The sequence below is a fragment of the Monodelphis domestica genome, chromosome 8 (assembly GCF_027887165.1).
Source record: "Monodelphis domestica isolate mMonDom1 chromosome 8, mMonDom1.pri, whole genome shotgun sequence".
Lineage (NCBI taxonomy): Eukaryota > Metazoa > Chordata > Mammalia > Didelphimorphia > Didelphidae > Monodelphis > Monodelphis domestica.
This window is the reverse complement of record NC_077234.1, coordinates 46646882-46664726: the sequence shown is the minus strand read 5'-3', so window position 1 is coordinate 46664726 and position 17845 is coordinate 46646882. Positions and strand designations below refer to the sequence as shown.

Sequence of the window (17845 nt, the reverse complement as noted above, 5' to 3'; positions counted from 1 at the left end):
AATGTTTATAGGTGCAGCTTGCATTAAAGCCATCCGTGGGCAGATCAAAGCAGATTGAATTTCACATCAGTGTGTTTACGGTTTTATTTTGGGGTTTTGCTTTTGTATGAGTATTCTCTGACAACAATGACTGATATGGAAGTGTGTTTTGCATGATAATACATGTATAATCCAGATCAAATTGCTTACTGGCTCTGAGTTCAGGGAAGGAAGGAAGGGAGGGAAGATTGTTTGGATTTTGTAATTTTGGGAAAACGTGTTGAAAATTATTATTACATGTAATTGGGAAAATAAAGTATCTTTGAATTTTTTTTTTTAAAAAGCCATCCAGGGGGAGCTCACTCTTGTACATGGTACAGCGAGATGACTCAGTTCAGCCAAGAAACGAGGGTGAGAGCTGATGAGATAATAATGTTGCCATCACGGCAGGCAGCTCATTTATTTGGACAAGTGTGGTTCAGATTTAATTATTTATGGTAATATTTGAAGCGTACCAGTAACTGTGCAATACCCTTGGGAAATAAATGGAATGCCAGCTTAACAGTCATGCCCTACCTCATCCCAGTTGTCTCTAATGAATTGCAGTGGAGAACTAGACCAGCATCCTCTCTGTGGGCTTGGGACCGAGAAGCCATAAAAAGCCAGGACGGAACCACTAGATCAGTGAGCTCCATTTACAAGCAACCAACATCTTTTGTGAATTGCCAGGATGGAATCAGAATGTTTCATCAATGGTATTACCTGCCAATCTACTCCATGCCAAGAGGGATGCCCACAAAGCTCTCAGCAGATGTCTTCAACATGCACTCTAGCATCTCTTTAGACACCAATCCAATGCAGTACAATTTGATACGAGGCTATTAAACACTTCTTTTATTTATATATATATATATATATATATATATATATATAATTGCACCAATTCTTGGAGATATTAAGAAAAAAAATTTAAACACAGTGTCTAACCTTATGAAGTTTACAATCTCTGGGAGGGGGGGAGATGGAGCAAGGGGTATAATTACTTATCAAAAGAATAACTTGGTTGAGAACTTAACATTTTCCACTTTAGTTTAACTTTTAAAACTTTAAATTTTCCACCAGGAAATTCAAGTTACCCCTTAAAAATTGTAGTCAATCAACAATTATTAAATGACTCCTATATGCTATGTACTATGGTTATTATAATAATAGCTTCTATTGGCATCGTCTTAAGACTCGCCATGCCCTTTGCCAACATCTTATCTGATCCTTTTCCACAACCCTGTGGGGCATGCCATAGCATACCCATTTTGCAGATGAACCATGTTCAGAGCCATGAAACAACTTGCCGAGAATGACAAATGATAGTTGGTGCTTTTTGATTTGAGGTCTCTTTTGACTCCAAGATCAGGATTTGATTCACGCCACACTATTGTATGGAACTCGTTTGTTATTTGTTTCTTTCCCAGTTAGGTATTTTTAGACTCCTCCATGCTAGTAAAACTTGTGTTTGGGGCATTGACACATATTCTAATGACAATTTATTTTGGATTGTGCTTTTGTTCCACCATTAAGACTAAGCAATTAGTGATTCCACAATCCTTGAGATTGTTTTTAGTGTCTAGTTGGTTAAGGTGTTTTCCCTATGTCATTGCCACAAACTACCCACCTAAGTTTTTGGTTACAAGGATAATACAATACCACATATTAACAGATACCACAGGCCATTGGTTTTGCATTTGGATTCTCCAGAATATTATACTAGGGAGGATAAAGGTGGGATTTTTTTGTACTTCTGGGTATGTATGATAGGGAGAGGGGAGAGAGAGAGAGAGAGAGAGAGAGAGAGAGAGAGAGAGAGAGAGAGAGAGAGAGAGATTTTCTAGTTTAAAGGTCTTTTCCTTCTCTCTAGCATCTCTTTAGACACTAATCCAATCCAGTACAGTTTGACAAGAGTTTATTAAACACTTATTTCTATATATATGTCATTACACCAATTTTTGGACATACAAAGAAAAAAATTAAAGACAGTGCCTAACCTTATGAAGTTTACAATCTCTAGTGGAAGACAGAGCAAGGGGTACGATATGTAATGATGTTGGATCAAGAAGTCTCACTTATCTTCCTGAGTTCCAATCTGGCCTCAGACAATAGCTGTGTGACCCTGGGCAAGTCACTTAATCCCCATTGCTTATCCCTTACCACTCTTCTGCCTTAGAACCAATACACAGTATTGATTCTAAAATGGAAGTAAGAATTGTTTTATATATGTATGTGTGTTTTTATAAAATATATGATACATAGTTTACATATGTGTAATATATTTTACTATATATGTATAATATATGTATTTTATAAACACACACACATATATATAATAACCCTTTATACCTGAGTGTGAGCATGGAATAGAAAAAAGAGCTGCGGATTTTGAGTCTGAGGACCTGAGTTCCAGACCACAATCATCTACTTCCTAGCTTTGCAACCTTGTTTACTTCCCTTAACCTCACCCGGTCTCAGGTTCCTCAATTCTAAAATGACAAGGTTGGACTAAATAACCTATAAAGACTTTGATGAATCTAACATTCCATGCTCTAAAACCATCCCACTTTGTGTATTACAACAGCCCTAATCCCTTCCTTTCTGAAATCTTGGTTCCATTCAAACAGAACACTTGAGGCTGGTGATAGAAAGAGAATGAAGGAATGTTCCATCCCTGGAGGAGACTCCAGTCTAATAGAGAGACGTGCTCCTATGAGGATACAAAAGCCATGCCGTGGGATCATAGGTCTAGAGATTCAGACGGCATCAACTCCATCTCCTCTATTTTATTTCATAGATGAAGTAGCTGCGGTTCCTAGAGATTTGTCCATCACCTCAGAGGTAGTAGTGTTTGCCAGTGGAGGAGGAGTTGGGGGAAGAGACACTGCAAAACTGGGGAACGTGGGGCAGACTTAGTTATGGAACCAGTATGTATATGTGTTAAACAGCTCGACTCCGGAGCTTTTACTCCTTCATTTTTCAAAGCCCGTACTTTCTGTCTTAGAATCAGCATTGTGTGTTGGTTCCAAGGCAGAAGAATGGGAAAGGCTAGGCAGTTGGGGGTGAAGCAACTTGGGGTTCACGTCTGTGTGTCTGACTCTCAATCTCCCGAGCCAGCTCGCTGCCCAATCCCCCCAAGTCTGAAGCTTTTAGAGAAATGATTTTCCCCCCGGACTCTGGCAGGCATCTACAGGGAGATGTCAAATTAAGCACAGATAACAATTAAGGGCATTTGCCCACAAAATAGGGATTTCTCAGAAATGCCACCAACGGAAAGTTGTGCACCAAGGAAATGTCAAGAGTTTTAGAGAGAACATGGTGATCATTCTAGAGTAGAAATCTCCACAAACTAGCCCACCTCCCAACCTTTTGAAGTTTTGTTTTATTTTAAGTTGGAAGTGACCTCTAGTGGTAGGATATTCTCTTAAGAAAACCACACCGTTTCATTTAAATCAATGCCTTTCTCAGAGTAACTTTCTTCCCCCTCTTAAATCTATTGAACAATTCCTTTTCCTTTAAATCAACTCTCTCTTCATAGATAGCATTCAAAAATTCAAATGAACTACCCTTTCTATTCAACATGCATGAAAATCAAATCATAGCAGAACATACACATCCTAGTCATGACCTCCCCTTTCCCCAGCCCCAACACTTTATTTTATTGCTTAAATTCTTTTGCCCCAAACACCGTAGGCAGAACTACGCTATAGCATCTCCTCTATGGGGGTTACTCACAAAATGTCAACTTAAAGTTATGTTATCAGTTTGAGTGCTGTGATTTTCTTGGCTCGTCCTTCCAGTTTTCCTCACACAGGGCAGCTTTTCTGTGAATTTTCTACATAAGAATATGTATATTAGGGGATCCATGCAAATGTTGGTTGTGGCCAAGAAGAGAGTGGCTTCCTTAGCCCAGAACAGCTGGTTCTGCACGGCACAGTCGATCTTGCTGCTGTTGGTCTGGCTCTGAGTATAGGGGATCCTGGCGAAATGAAAAGGGGCAAAGCACACGAAGAACACGGCCACAACGATGAAGACTTTGCTTTCTAGATTTTTGTTGGCTTTGGCATCTTTACTCTGGGATTTTCGGAAAGACTCGTACACCTTCTTGGCAATCACCACATAAAACAGAAACATCAGAGCAAAAACAGTCCAGAAAATAACTTGGCACACGTAAGTGACTGCTTTGTGCCATATGATGCCCCAAGGACCTTTTAGGGAAGTACACTTTTTTACAGATTGCGGTGTGGCTTCCTTGTTAGATAAGATCATATTCGGCAAGGAGAGGAAGAACAAGAAGAGCCAGACCAGTACGGAAAGGATTTGGGCGAAAATGGGCTTCTGCACGCAAAATTTCCCAAAGGGTCGGATGATCTTAAGGAAGCGGTCAAAAGCTATGAGTCCCAGTAAGATGATGCCAATGTACATGGTCTCATAAAAGATCACCGCCGAGTAACGGCACACAAAGGCTCGGATTTGCCAGGGTCCAAGGTTGGCATCCGAGAGAATTTTGAAAGGGAGCATCAGCGTCATGACCAAATCCGCTACCAAGGTGTTTTTAAGGTAGACTATGAACGTGGACGAGCTGGGAATCTTAAAGAAAACCCATAAAGCCAGGCTATTCAGTAGCATCCCAGCAAGGAACACGGTGGTGTAAAGGACAGGGAAGACCAGATGAGTAATCCGGGTGTCTCTGGGGCAGCGATCCGTGGAGTTGAAGGATCCATTGGGGAACTGAAGGAATGTGGCATTCATCGTTCCCTGTGTCAGCTATGAAAACAACGGCAGAAATAGAAGTAGAGAAGTTGGTGATTTCGAAAGTCCCAGAGCCGCTATAGACTGCCCTTTGCTAAGAGTGTTTACTGCTTTGCAGTTAAAAGACCTGCTAAATGGGAGCTGGTGCCTATTCACCTTCAAAACACAGATTCTTTGTAGGGAAAGAAAACCTTCCCACCTAGACAGGCAGCAGTGAAGTCTAAGGTAAAAGCACAAGCTGTTTAGATTATTCTAGTATTCCTATTTGGGTCATAGTTCTCAGACTCCTTGCCTCCTTCATCAGGGCTGGCTGTCACCATGGTCCATTGATGAAGAAGAATTCTCTCTACTATCCCAAAGACCCTTCTTAAGAGATAGCAATCCATGAGGGTCCCTCCAACTGGACTACATTGATGCCACCCGTCTCTACACACTGAAGAATGGTCATTTTACAGCCTTTTTACTTAAAGCATATTAAATATTTTGTAAATAGTTCATAATTGCAAAACTAGTAAAAAAAAATCACCTTTTCCTGAAAGAGCGTTGTTTGTCCAAGTGTCATTGCAAGGCAACAGCGGTTTCTTCAGGGTGAGGAATGAACTGTGAGACTGAATGACTTAGTTGTCTTCTTATACTGGGTTTCCTTCCTCATTTGTACCCATGTGTGGTCTTTCCACAGAGTCTATTTAAGTTTTTTTTTTTTAAACAAACAAGATTTGGGTTATTTAAAATCAAGAATTACATATTTTTCCTATGTGTCTCTAGAAATCATTCATTTTGAGGATGTTTTGCTCCTGTGGAGTCATTTCTTCGCAATTGTTTGCCCATATCTCTGACTCTCGAGACAGGGATAGCTAGGTGGTGCAATGGATAGTGGACAGACATAATTATAAATCTAACCTTGGACAGTTACAGCAATGTAAGCCTGGCCAAGAAACTTAACCCTCTTTGCCTCACTTTCCTCATTTGTAAAATGACATGGAAATGGCAGTCCATTCCATTGTATTTGCCAGGACAATCCCAGATAAGGTCACAAAGAGTTGGACACAGCTGAAATGACTGAACAACAATAACTGACCTCCCGATTTGGGGCCACAAAGGAGAATGAATATCTGAACAATTATTCAAATGTAGCATTGCAAGCCTAAATTCTGTTCTCTGAAGAATTCTTGACCTTCCCCTAGTCTCATTCTATTTTTATATCTCTTCTCCTGTATTATGCCCAAACTTTTTATTCATTCATTCATTCATGACCAATTTGGGGCATGAATAGCAGTGGAAGAATAATGCACCCCCCCAACTGGGTCCACTACCAATTTATTTATTAAATCTCAAGTGAGCCTTTAAAGGAAATTCTATTGATCCTCCTATCTCAATTTTCATAGCATCTCTTCTGTTCTCAGCCCTCCTAGGACATCCCCTAACCCCCAATCTTCTCAGCTGGGGGCTTCACCACATACTTAAGCAAGAAACAACAACTGAGACTTCTGGCTCATAGCTCCCACTTTCCTCCCATCTCCCATCATTCATACATTCATACATATTCCTCCATGAGTTCTTCCTTCCTACAACCTCAGTGTCAACCTCAGCTCCTCACTGTTACATCCAATTCAGAGTCAAGTTTTGTTGTTTCTACCTGGAATATTCAGGTCACTCATGCTTTACAATATCTCTTGTATATGGCCCCTTCTCTCCTCTCCCACAGCTCTCCCCCCTGTGCAAGCCCTATTGTTACAATAGCATTTTAAATGATTTTAATTCATCGTGTGTTAACAAGGCTCCCTGCCTCGTCTCTTCCCACTCCAAACCATTCCCAAAGAGAGTTTTGTCAACTTTGGGTCTGTCCATATCACCATCCTCTTCCTCAGAAAATAAAATTCCTCCAACATTCAGAACTCTTCCTACATTTTATTCCTCTTCACACACAATCTATTACACTCATTTTCTTTTTCAGGATAGATGCTTCATTTCCTATCTCCATGGCTTTGCATTGGCCATCATCACTCATACTAAGAATTCTCTGCCCTCACATTTCCACTTCTTAAATTCTCTGGTCCAGTTCGAAGACTCCATTCAATAACACTCACTGTAGTAACCTTTCTCAGTCCCAATTGCCAGTGCCTTCTCTTCCATCTCCCTTCCCCTGACCTAAACCTGTTTGTGCATAGATAGCCCTACCTCCCATAATTAAATTTATGGATAAAGAAAAATATTTTTATATAAAATTTTATATAAATACAAATAAATTTATATATAATTTTATAAATATATAAATTCATGTAAATTTCTATGGTTTTATATAAATAAAAATTTTATGTGAATTTATATATGTTATATATAAAAATAAATAATAAATAAAAATAACGAATTAATTTAATAAATGCTTGTTGACCAACTACATGGCATTGTGCTAAGAGTACTCTTCTAGATTCTTATGAATTCCTATGTTCTGCATTCATTAATCACCATGCAGGGGGCAGTTAAGGGGCTCAGTGGATTGAGAACCAGATCTAGAGAGAGAGGTCCTGGGTTCAGATTTGATCTTAGACACTTCCTAGCTGTGTAACCCTGGTTGTCACTTACTCCCATTCCCTTACCACTCTTCTGCCTTGTAAGCAACATACAGTAGTGACTGATAGAAAGAAGGTAAGGGTTAAGAAAAAAATCACCATCTATAAGCTGTGTAAGACCCCAGGAATTCTCTCTGCTTCCAACAACCTTGGATCTGTAGGATTTGCCATCACAACTCACAAAGCTCCACGAGCACCGGCATTTCCACTAGAGAGCTCTCATGGGAAAGAGTCCACTGCTACATAAAAGGGAAGGGGAAGTCAGAAGAGCTTTTAGAGAAGTTTGGAACTCCTGATCTGTTTCACTTTATATTTCTTGAAAGCAAGTATTGACAGCAGCACAAGGGGGCAAACAGATTAGGATTGGACCATGATGAACTGACCTCAGTTGGCTTTGATTCAACTTGGTCTCAGGGACCCTTTAAGAGTTTTCAGGATGAGATTTTTTTGTATCTCATAAAATACTTCAGTCTTGCTGTTCGCTGCCTTCAGGGAAGACGTGTCATATTAAGTGGCATAGATGTTGGCCTTTGAAAGGTTTTATTATGTCTGACAGTTTGGGGCCTTAAATTATTAGGTAAAAACGTTTGGAGTTTTAAAATAGGGTTATATAATGGCTCCTAAGCTTTTTATGAACCATAGAACAAAATTCCATTTGGAAAGTTTTTAAAACCTTCAGCAGACAAAGAAATGAGTATCGTTAAGGAAACCTTATTGAAAGTGATTTCGTCATTTGGAAAAAATCGGGGAAATCACATTTTGGCCACATTTCAAAATGCCAGAGGATGAGAAATGGACACTCAAAAGAGGAACTTTCTCAAGGATAGCTATCTACGGTTGTTTGGAGAAAACATTTTTGGGGAGGGCAGTAACTTTTAAAGTGAAGGTGTACTTAAAGTAGTTCGTAGCCCATTGGGCAGTAAGTTGGTCACTTTCCTGTAGTTGTAGCTCAATCATTAATGGCCTGGTATGTTGTTGGCACATGTCCTTAAAAATGAACACATGGAGTGACCAACTATGATTCCATACACACGCTACTCATCTACACAGTGTCTCAAAGGAATAATATGACATGTTCATTTGGAAATGGCCAATATGGAAATTTCTTTTGTTTGACTCTGTGTGTGTAGATATAGATACATACACATATAGATATAAATATATATGGACACACATTTATTTTACGTCATTCATTTTATTTATATTTATATTGTGTATATTTATGTCATGTTTATATTTTTATAAATTATATATTTTATCTCATATATATATCCAAAGTTTGGGATCAAGTTGAAAAAAAATGGGAAGTCATGGAAGCATCTTTTTAAAAGAATACATAGAAGATGGGGCAGCTGGGTGGCTCAGTGGTTTTAGAGGCAGGAGGTCTTTCAAATAGGACCTCAGACACTTCTTTGCTGTGAGACCTCAGACATGCCACTTAACCCCCTTTGCCTAACTCTTGCCACTCTTCTGCCTTGGAACATTACACAGTACTGATACTTCGATAGAAAGCAAGGGTTATAAAGAAAGAAAAGAATACAAAGAAGAGAATAGAAAGTTAGACAAGGTCACGGATAAGTCCTAGGTGAAAAGGAGAGCTTTGAAAACTAGGTTGAATTTAGTATATATTTAAATATCGTTTTAAAATGTAGGCTTCTTGGGAGCAGAGATTATACTATAGTACCTATTGCATTTAATACATGGGTTTTTAAAAAAACTTACCTTCCATCTTAGAATCAATACTAATCAATACTTAGAATCAATACAATACCATTTGCAAGGCAGAAGAAGATAGCACAATTGGGGTTAAATGACTTGCCCAGGTTTACACATCTAGGAAATGTGTGAGGCCAAATTTGAACTCAAGACTTCCAGGCCTGACCCTAACCACTGAGAAACCTAGCTGCCCCTTCATAGATACTTTTGTATGGATTGATTTATTTATATTTAGGAATATAGTCAACTCACAGTATTCTTTATTTTGATAATTATTATTGGAAATTCCCCAAAGCAATATTATAATCTTCTCTCTACATCCAAATTTTTGTCTTTTGATCCTAATTTCTACACTCTAATAATTGATTAAAGGTAAAGAAAATGAACTTTATTATGCACCAACTGTGTGCAGGGTATTAGGTGAATTACAAAAGACAGAAAGTAAAAATAATTTCTTCTTTCAAAAAGCTGGCTTTCTTGGGTGGGGGCAGAACAGGGAAGATTAGGTTATAGCAATGGCACAAATAGTACAATTTAGGGCATTTGTAGAGAGATAGATCACTATCAACTGGGACAGTCAGGAGGTGGAAGCTGAGTTGAGCCTTGAAGAATGGATATCCAGGATTCTGAGATATTGAGATGAGAAGAGGATGTGTTCAAGCAATGGGGACTAGTTTGTGCGAATGCATGGATATGCAAGGTGGAGGATCATGTTCATGGAATAGCTAGTAGCCCAGAGGGATCAGAGCATGGAGGTCTCGAAGGATAGTCACATAAATTGGGCAGAAATGTTAGGGTTGGATTGTGGTTTCAAATGCCATGCAAAGAAATATCTTGAGCTAGCATAGAGCTACTAAAGGTCTTAGAGGTGAAACATAAAAATAAGAAAAATTATTTTTATATTATTAACTTTATTAAAGTAAGAAAAACTGGAGGTTCTCCGGGGCTGAAATTAAACCCCTCTCTAAACTTTGAATCAAGTTTGATTCAAAGTTCCCTCCTAGGGGCAGGATTGGTCCTTATATAGACCAATCCCATGCCAGAAAATAGGGGTGGTCCCACCCCCAGCATGGGATTGGTCCGTTTAAGACCAATCCCACACCAGGAAGTAAGGGGTGGAACCCCTGGGGCACTCTGGGAGATGCAGTTTCCCAAGCCACAACACTTCAAAACCCACAGAGGAGACAGGGTTCTGACAAATGCCATAGGAATTATTTGGACATCCGTAGAGATGATGGATTGTTGGATAACGAGACTGGAAGCATGTAGGTCAATGATAGAGCAATTAGAGGAGTCCAGGTGAGAAAAGAGAAAATGAGGTCCGGAGGAGGGTGGGAGCTGAATGGAGATAAGGAATGGATACCAAAGTGATTGCAACAAAATCTATATGGGAGGTTTGGGTGGATGGAGAGGTAGAAAAGATTATAAACCTGAGGGAATTTGGAGAATGTCAAACTTCAGCAGAAGCGGAGAATTAATCAAAAGGGGATACTTCCCAATATTAAATGTGAGGGTAATGAAGAGGTCAATGTAGGTGGAGCACTGTATGAATAAAAAGGTCAGGAACGGGAATATGGCTGGCAATGGAGCCCAGAGCCATATTATGAAAGGATTTCTTTGTCATAGGTCTTAGTCTAGATTATTAATTTTGATTGTTTTGTGTTTTAGTAAAGCCTACAGACTCCCTTCTCATAATAAGGATTTTAAATGCATAAATAAAAGACATGGAATTATATCAAATTTAAAAAATACTTTGAATAAAACCGCATTGAAATAAAGAGGGATTTGTGTTTCCCCATCCAAGTTCACAGATCCCTTGAAATCTATCCCTGGATACCTAGGATTTGGGGATGGGAGAAGTTGGAGGGATCTGTGGACTCCAAGTAAAACCTCTGCAGCCTAGTTCAATGTCAGCAAAAATAATAGCTGAAGACATGATCAGAATTGCCTCCCCCACTTTACAGGGGAGCAGGGTTAATCCTTAAGATTAATATACAAAAATCTTTATCTGGACATTCAAAATGTAACTGCCAACTAGAAGCTTCAGACTCAGAGTCTGTGTGGCCCACAAAATTCTAAAGCATCTGCCAATCAGATTAACATGTCATTGGGAGGGAGCAGCTGGGTAGTTCAGTGGGTTGAGAGCCAGGCCTAGAGGAGGGAGGTCCTGGGTTCAAATCTGACCTCAAACACTTCTTAGCTGTGTGACCCTGAGCAAGTCACTTGACTCCCATTGCCTAGTCCTTACCACTCTTGTGTCTTGGAGCCAATACACAGTATTGACTCCAAGACAGAAGATAAGGGTTTCAAAACAAAACAAAACATATAATTGGGAAACGTTTAACAGACTAAATAATACAACAAAGATAATGTGAATTTGTGGTTTTCTAAGTCAGTGGGCAACCCCAGGGATCTGAATCTATTTAAGTTTGACATAGTTCTCTGTTGAACCACAGTCAGTTTTCCTGCTGACCCAAGCTAGGCTTTTGAAGAGCTTATAACCTGCTGGACCATTTTAACCAGTAAAATGTTCATCTTGGGAAGTTCAAGGACATCTCTGATTTCATCTGTTGATTCAGGTTTTCCCATGGATTTAAATTATAAACTGTTGCTTATATTTATCTTTAAACATCATGCTATTAAGTATTATTTGGGATAAATTTGGGGTTCCCTAATTGTGGGAACAATATATATGGACCTAAAAGAAAGGACACAGCCTAAATACATGGTTTGGAAGCCCACTGAATGAACCTTGGAGTGGATTCTTCTGGTTCTCTCAGTTGAGGGTTTGGCTTACTTTGGCCATGATTTTCATTTTGGGACTGAGATCTGTCATTCATGATACTATTTTCAAAGAAAGAGATACCAATGAGAAATGGTTAACAGTTTAATGTAAATCAGTCATGGTACATACCTGGCTTATAAATAAAATATTTTTCAGTTAAGAATCCTCTGAATTTCTTGTTTTAAATAAGCATGAATTTTTTCGACATCTTTTATTTTGACACCACCTAGATTTCCCCCTGTATCCCTCCATTTCCCTTCTTTTATTCAGTGAAATTATAGTCTCAGTTAATTATTAATAATGATAACAAGTATCTAGAAATCTCCATACATCGTTATTATTTTCTTTTTAATTAAAACTTTTTTCTTTCATAAGAAAAGACATCCAAAAATGTTTTAGTTGTGGTACTTTTTAAAATGATGCATTTACACCCAGAACATTTCAATTTACTATGAAATGTAATGATGAGGTTTCATTGACAATTAAGCTATTAGACCACTTATTTACCCCCTGGACTATTATTCATATTTTGTTCACATGAAATCCTGATCTTGTGTATGTCAGTGAAATGTAAAAGATACTGTAAATGCTTCTATAATAAAAGGGCATAAACTGAATAAGATCATTATTTGGTCCTTATGTAAAAGCCCAGTCACTGGCATTTTTTTTTTGCCTTTAGGAAACATAGGAAGGTAAGTCATGTCAAATAAAAACCCACTGTTGGTGTCAGTCTAGTTCACTTGCTTATTTTGCACATATATGGGCTTACTGAGTTGAATTTTTTTGACAGTATCATTTTCAAAAATGATATGAATTGTTGTCCATTCATATTTATATTTTTTATTTGGATTGGGCATCATGGTAGAACAAGTGCTAGGATAGATGTAGAGGTACATTCAAAGATCTGAGGTTTAAGCAGAATGGCCATTCTCTCCCCTAGGAGACCTTCCATCCCTCGGGAGGGGGTTTTCACAAGTTATTGCCGTTAAAAAATCAAAACAATTTCTGATCTTCTCTGAACTCAGCTGGGTTGGTCCTTACAACACAGAGAGTAGTCACCAGACCCTTAGAAGCCATTCCATCTTGTAAAACCTCCCTTAAGTTGTGTTCTATCTGACTAGCCTTTGATTATTCCACATCGCCCTCCATTGGAGTCACCCCCATGCTTGATGAGGTCTTGGAGAAGACTTTAGTGTACACATTTGTATTTAGATGAATGTTGTTGTAATTAGGAAAAATTGAGAAGAGATGCGTGAGTTATTTTAACTGCTATTTTATAATTTACAGTTAAGCCTGTTCTTCCTCTGAGTTCTTTTGCATAATACTTTGTAAATAAGGAGCTAATGATGATGACAATTATCATTTAAACATTATATTCTTAATGATGGCCGGGTGGTGTTTCAAGCATAGCCACATTAGATAGAGAAATATCCATTAAGTCAAATAACATATTTTCTGGAAATGAGTCAATTTCCCCAAGCACATTACCAGTGTTTTACCCCATAAATACAGTCAATATTATAAGCTAAAATCTTTTCCCGTTTTCAGAGTACTTTGTACTTTCCTGAATCATTTTCGTTACCGAATGTCAATGACTAGAAATGCCTGTTTTCCTTCCCGAAGGTCTCTGCTCCCTTTAAGTGAAGATCACATTCTTTGGAAATTTAGGAGTTGACTTAATCCAGATTAAGGATAAAATTCATTTGCATTTGCATTACAGCAGTCAAGTTAAGGTTCATAGTTCACTGTAAGAGTATTTCCTATGACCTTTTACAACAACAAAACTATTTAAACATTTAGGTCAGTTACTGAATTAGGATTTGCTACCTTAGAGTATATAAGTTTTGTTAAGCAACAATTATGGTTCAGAAGGAAGACCATTATTCCTTTTTTAGCTAATAATGGAACCTTATCAATAAAAAAATCAAAGCAGACAGTGTACAGTACTTAGTTTGCTATATAATCTTGGGAAAATGTTTGCATCTTTTGACTATGTACTATGACTCTTATATGGTGATTGGTTACATACCTTTCCATTAGGTTACTTCCCTACCTATTGCAATAGCTTAAAATACTGAAAAGTCATAGCTGCAGGTTAAGAAAATATTCTGTTGGCTTTTCTAAAAAATTCTTCATTTCAGTAGAGTTGGCCATCGACTCTCTCATTTCCAGCGAGCAATGATACTTTTATGTATATAGTGCTTTTCTTCCAGTGTTAGAGTTATGGAACTGTTTTTTTCTCAAGGCATCTTTACTCTACAATGGGATCTCTTCTGATGGGCTGCTGTTGTCCTGCCCTTTGTTTCTGATTTCCTGGGCTGAGGCTATGGGAGCATTTCTGTGCCTTAACATGCTCATCAAGGAATTCCTAAAGGATTTGCAGAGGTAAAAATAGATGAATGGATCTAAGCATGCATTTAAAGAAGTCAACCACAGGGTACTCTCTTTCACATAAAATAAGGTATTCTCAGCAGTGCAGTCAAAAACATCTCTAGTTTGGCTGAGGGTGTAGGGAATTCTGGCAAAATGAAAAGGCACAAAACAAATGAAAAACACAGCAATGACAATAAACACTTTGACGTTAACAGTTTTCTTAGGTGCCTTCCCCACCCCCCTCGTTCTTACATAGGATCGATAGAGCTCTTTTGTGATCAGTGTGTAGCAGACGATTATGATGAGCAAATTGATCCAGAAAATTACTTGGCAGATGTAATTGACAATTTCGTGCCATACCAGCCCGAAATCTGATTTTAGGAAAGCACATTTCTTCACATTCAAATGCACTGGCTTCTTATTGGTCAAGATCATGTTTGGCAAGGAGAGGAGGAACATGAATATCCAAATCACAGCAGATAGAATCTTGGCGCCCAATGGGTTATTAAGATTGGATGTTTTGAATGGTCTTGTGGTTTTCTGGTAACGGTCAATGGTGATCAACCCAAGGAAGGAAATGCTGATGTACATTGTGAAGTAGAATATGACAGAGGTGACCTGGCATACAAATGCCCTCAGTGGCCCAGCTCCCAGCTTTGCGTCGCTGAGGATTTTGAAAGGGAAAGTCAGGATCATGAGAAGATCAGAAATGACAGTGTTCTTGAGGAAGATGATGAAGTTAGATTTACTGGGGATTTGGAAGAAAATCCCCATTGCCAGGCTATTCATGGTTATCCCAACAACAAACAAAACTGTGTAGAGTAGAGGAAAAAGAACTTGGGTGATTTTGTAATCTCTGGTACAGAGGCTATGATTTCCAGTCCCATTGGTGAAGTTGTCAAAGTCACTCATTTCCCTCTTCTTACCTTTGGAAAGAAAAAAATGGATTTATAAAAATATGGACTTTTATACATGCATACATACATACATATATGTATATATATAATGTTAAACCTCATGAATGTTTTTTGCTTAAGCCTGTATACTTTAACTACCTTCCTTCATTCAATAATCCTTTAATAGGCATATTTTGTTTTTAATTTTTGTCTTTCTTTTGAATTGGACTATCTTCCTGTCTTTTTATTGTCAGTCCACATTATTAAGAACTTCAAAGTTCATCGTAACTGACTTGTTGATTTTTTTTTAATATAGCATGGTGATTTGAGAGAAACAGTTTTAGATACATCATTGGGAGTCTATATTCCCTCTCTAATGATAATTACTGCTTTAGAAGAAATTCATTTGAACTAAGATATTTTAGTATTTTTTCTTACATCCTGTGGATTTTTAAGGCATTTTTTCTTATCTTTCTTTAAAAAAACTTTTCTGACTTAGTGTCAATTCTAATACAGAAGAGGACCAAGGGGTAGGCAATTGAGGTTAAGTGAATTGCTGGGGTCACATAGCTACGAAATGTCATATTTAAACCAAGGTCCTCCCAGCTCCAGACCTGGTACTTTATCTACCCAGCTGCTCCATACTGATGATTACATTCTTAATTTGTAAGGAAGATGATGGTTAGATTTGCTGAGGATTTGGAAGAAAATTCCCATTGGCATACTATTCATGATGAACCAATCACCATTATTCCTTTTTTAGCTAATAATGGAACCTTATCAATAAAAAAATCAAAGCAGATAGTGTACAGTACTTAGTTTGCTATATAATCTTGGGGAAATGTTTGCGTCTTTTGACTATGTACTATGACTCTTATATGGTGATTGGTTCAAGTAGTTTAACTTGGAAACTCGAGATTATTCTGGAGAAATTTCTGCCATTACAGATTACCAACTGGGCAATGATTTATAGTTTTAAATAGTTACCTAGGTCCCCAAGAAGTCAAGTGCCCCAGGTTCCCACAGCCAATATATGTCAGAGCCAGGATTTGAACCTGGGTCAGCCTGACAATCTGAAGACTACCTTCTCTTCATTCTGCTATTAGGCTACTTCTCAACACATCTATTATAGAGAGCTTTAAAAAAAATCATTTGAATGAGTAATGTAGGACCCTAGAATTGAAATACAAATGAAGGTCTTCTTTTGCATAAAAAACAAATCAAGCTCACCTTTTTATAATAGCTTTATGTTTATTGACAGTCTTCTTCCACCATGTGCTACTTCCTCTACAGGCTGGTATTCTAATGATTTTTAGTGATGGAGGGAATCCCCTGGTCTTCAAAGGTGGTAGGAATGAAGTACAACCCCTGACATATCTAATGAGATTGGCCCATAACTAACCGTCAACATGTCCAAAGTCAGAAAGAAACTCCTCTCTATTATGTTCAAAAAGAGGTGAATTTTTAGTTCTTAAAGCTCTTAAAAGCCCTCTCCAAAGTCATGCGAGGGAAATTGCAATCTGCACCCTGAGATAATTGTGTCATCTTAAACTCATAGAGGGTTGTGCCTACAATATTGTTGGTATAGTGAACTTTCTAGTGCAGAAACTCCTTCCAGCAATACAGGTCAGCTTCTACTAGTTGTCTGGAGCATTCTTGGTCCCAGAGCCCCTTTATAGTCTTCAATATTTTTGAAAATCCCTAAAAGACCCCCAAAATTATGTGGTTTATATTTATCTGAATTTACTGTATTAAATATTGACTAATATTTTTAGATCACTTAAATACAAGAAGAGTAAATCTATTCTATCTTAACACAAAGAACATTTTTGTCTTTCAAAATGTCTATTTTCTGAAAGAAAAAAATTTAGCAATCTGAAGATCTTAAGAGAAGATAACTTGATTCTCATATCTACTTCTGCATTCAATCTCTTGCAATACGTTGTTTTGGTTGAAGAAAATATGAAGAAAATCCTGCCTCATGCAGTTATGTAGTTGGAGAAAAGGAAGGAGTGTTTTAATAGGAAAATAACATCTTAATATTATTTTTAAAAATGGCATTCAACTTCATGGACCCTTTAAACATGTTTTAGGGATCCCCTCCTCCAGGTCCTTGGACTCATTTTGAGAATGGCTTGTCTAGAGAACTGAGAGAGCCAGGATTAGATATCTGATAGGGCCAGAACTAAAACTTGCTGAACTACTGGTATGAAGATCAGCTCCCCTCTATCCACTAGACCTGGTACTGATAACCTAGAAACAGCTATCTGTTATCACCTACTAAGCCTTAATTTGGAGTGCTTTCTAATTTTACTTTTGTGGATTTTATCTCTGTTCCCTACAATAATTTGACATTGTGCGACACAGAGAATTCTACCTTTTTGTTGTTTTAATAGGGAATCTTAATTCGTTCTTGTGTCACTTCAAACTTAGTTTCTGAAATTAATCTAATGACAATAATTAAATATCAATTCCAAACATCATTTCTTAACCTTTCAAAAGGAGACCCGTACAGGTTTCCTCTACCACCACCAAGACATATAGCACCAACCTATATTATCCATGAACTAAATTCACTCCCTTTTGGATATTTGTTTAATTCACTATTGCGTCAAGTCTTCTACAAAGTAACAATAAATATAATATCACATAGATACTTGAATAGATATTATATATTTATATGTTTTATATTTTGAATACTGTTGCAAGTTACGTACATTTTGGCAACATAC

At 37.8% G+C, this 17845-nt stretch overlaps 3 protein-coding genes across 3 annotated transcripts in view; 1 reads left to right on the top strand and 2 right to left on the bottom strand.

Moving 5' to 3' along the window:
* The window catches only part of MED12L (mediator complex subunit 12L), a 625295-nt gene that overhangs the window by 506490 nt on the left and 100960 nt on the right, over positions 1-17845 (top strand).
* P2RY13 (purinergic receptor P2Y13) lies at positions 1920-5389 on the bottom strand. The gene is made up of 2 exons (XM_007502031.3): positions 5300-5389; positions 1920-4788 (listed from the first exon to the last, which is right to left on the bottom strand). The coding sequence occupies exons 1-2, from the start codon at positions 5333-5335 to the stop codon at positions 3763-3765; spliced, it is 1062 nt and encodes a 353-aa protein (XP_007502093.1). The 5' UTR covers positions 5336-5389; the 3' UTR covers positions 1920-3762.
* P2RY12 (purinergic receptor P2Y12) overlaps positions 11934-17845 on the bottom strand; it is a 61440-nt gene continuing 55528 nt past the window's right edge. Inside the window, exon 3 of the mRNA XM_007502032.3 lies at positions 11934-15143. Coding sequence (XP_007502094.1) covers positions 14101-15129 — 1029 coding nt within the window. The 5' untranslated portion in view covers positions 15130-15143 and the 3' untranslated portion in view covers positions 11934-14100. The remainder of the gene's footprint in view (positions 15144-17845) is intronic.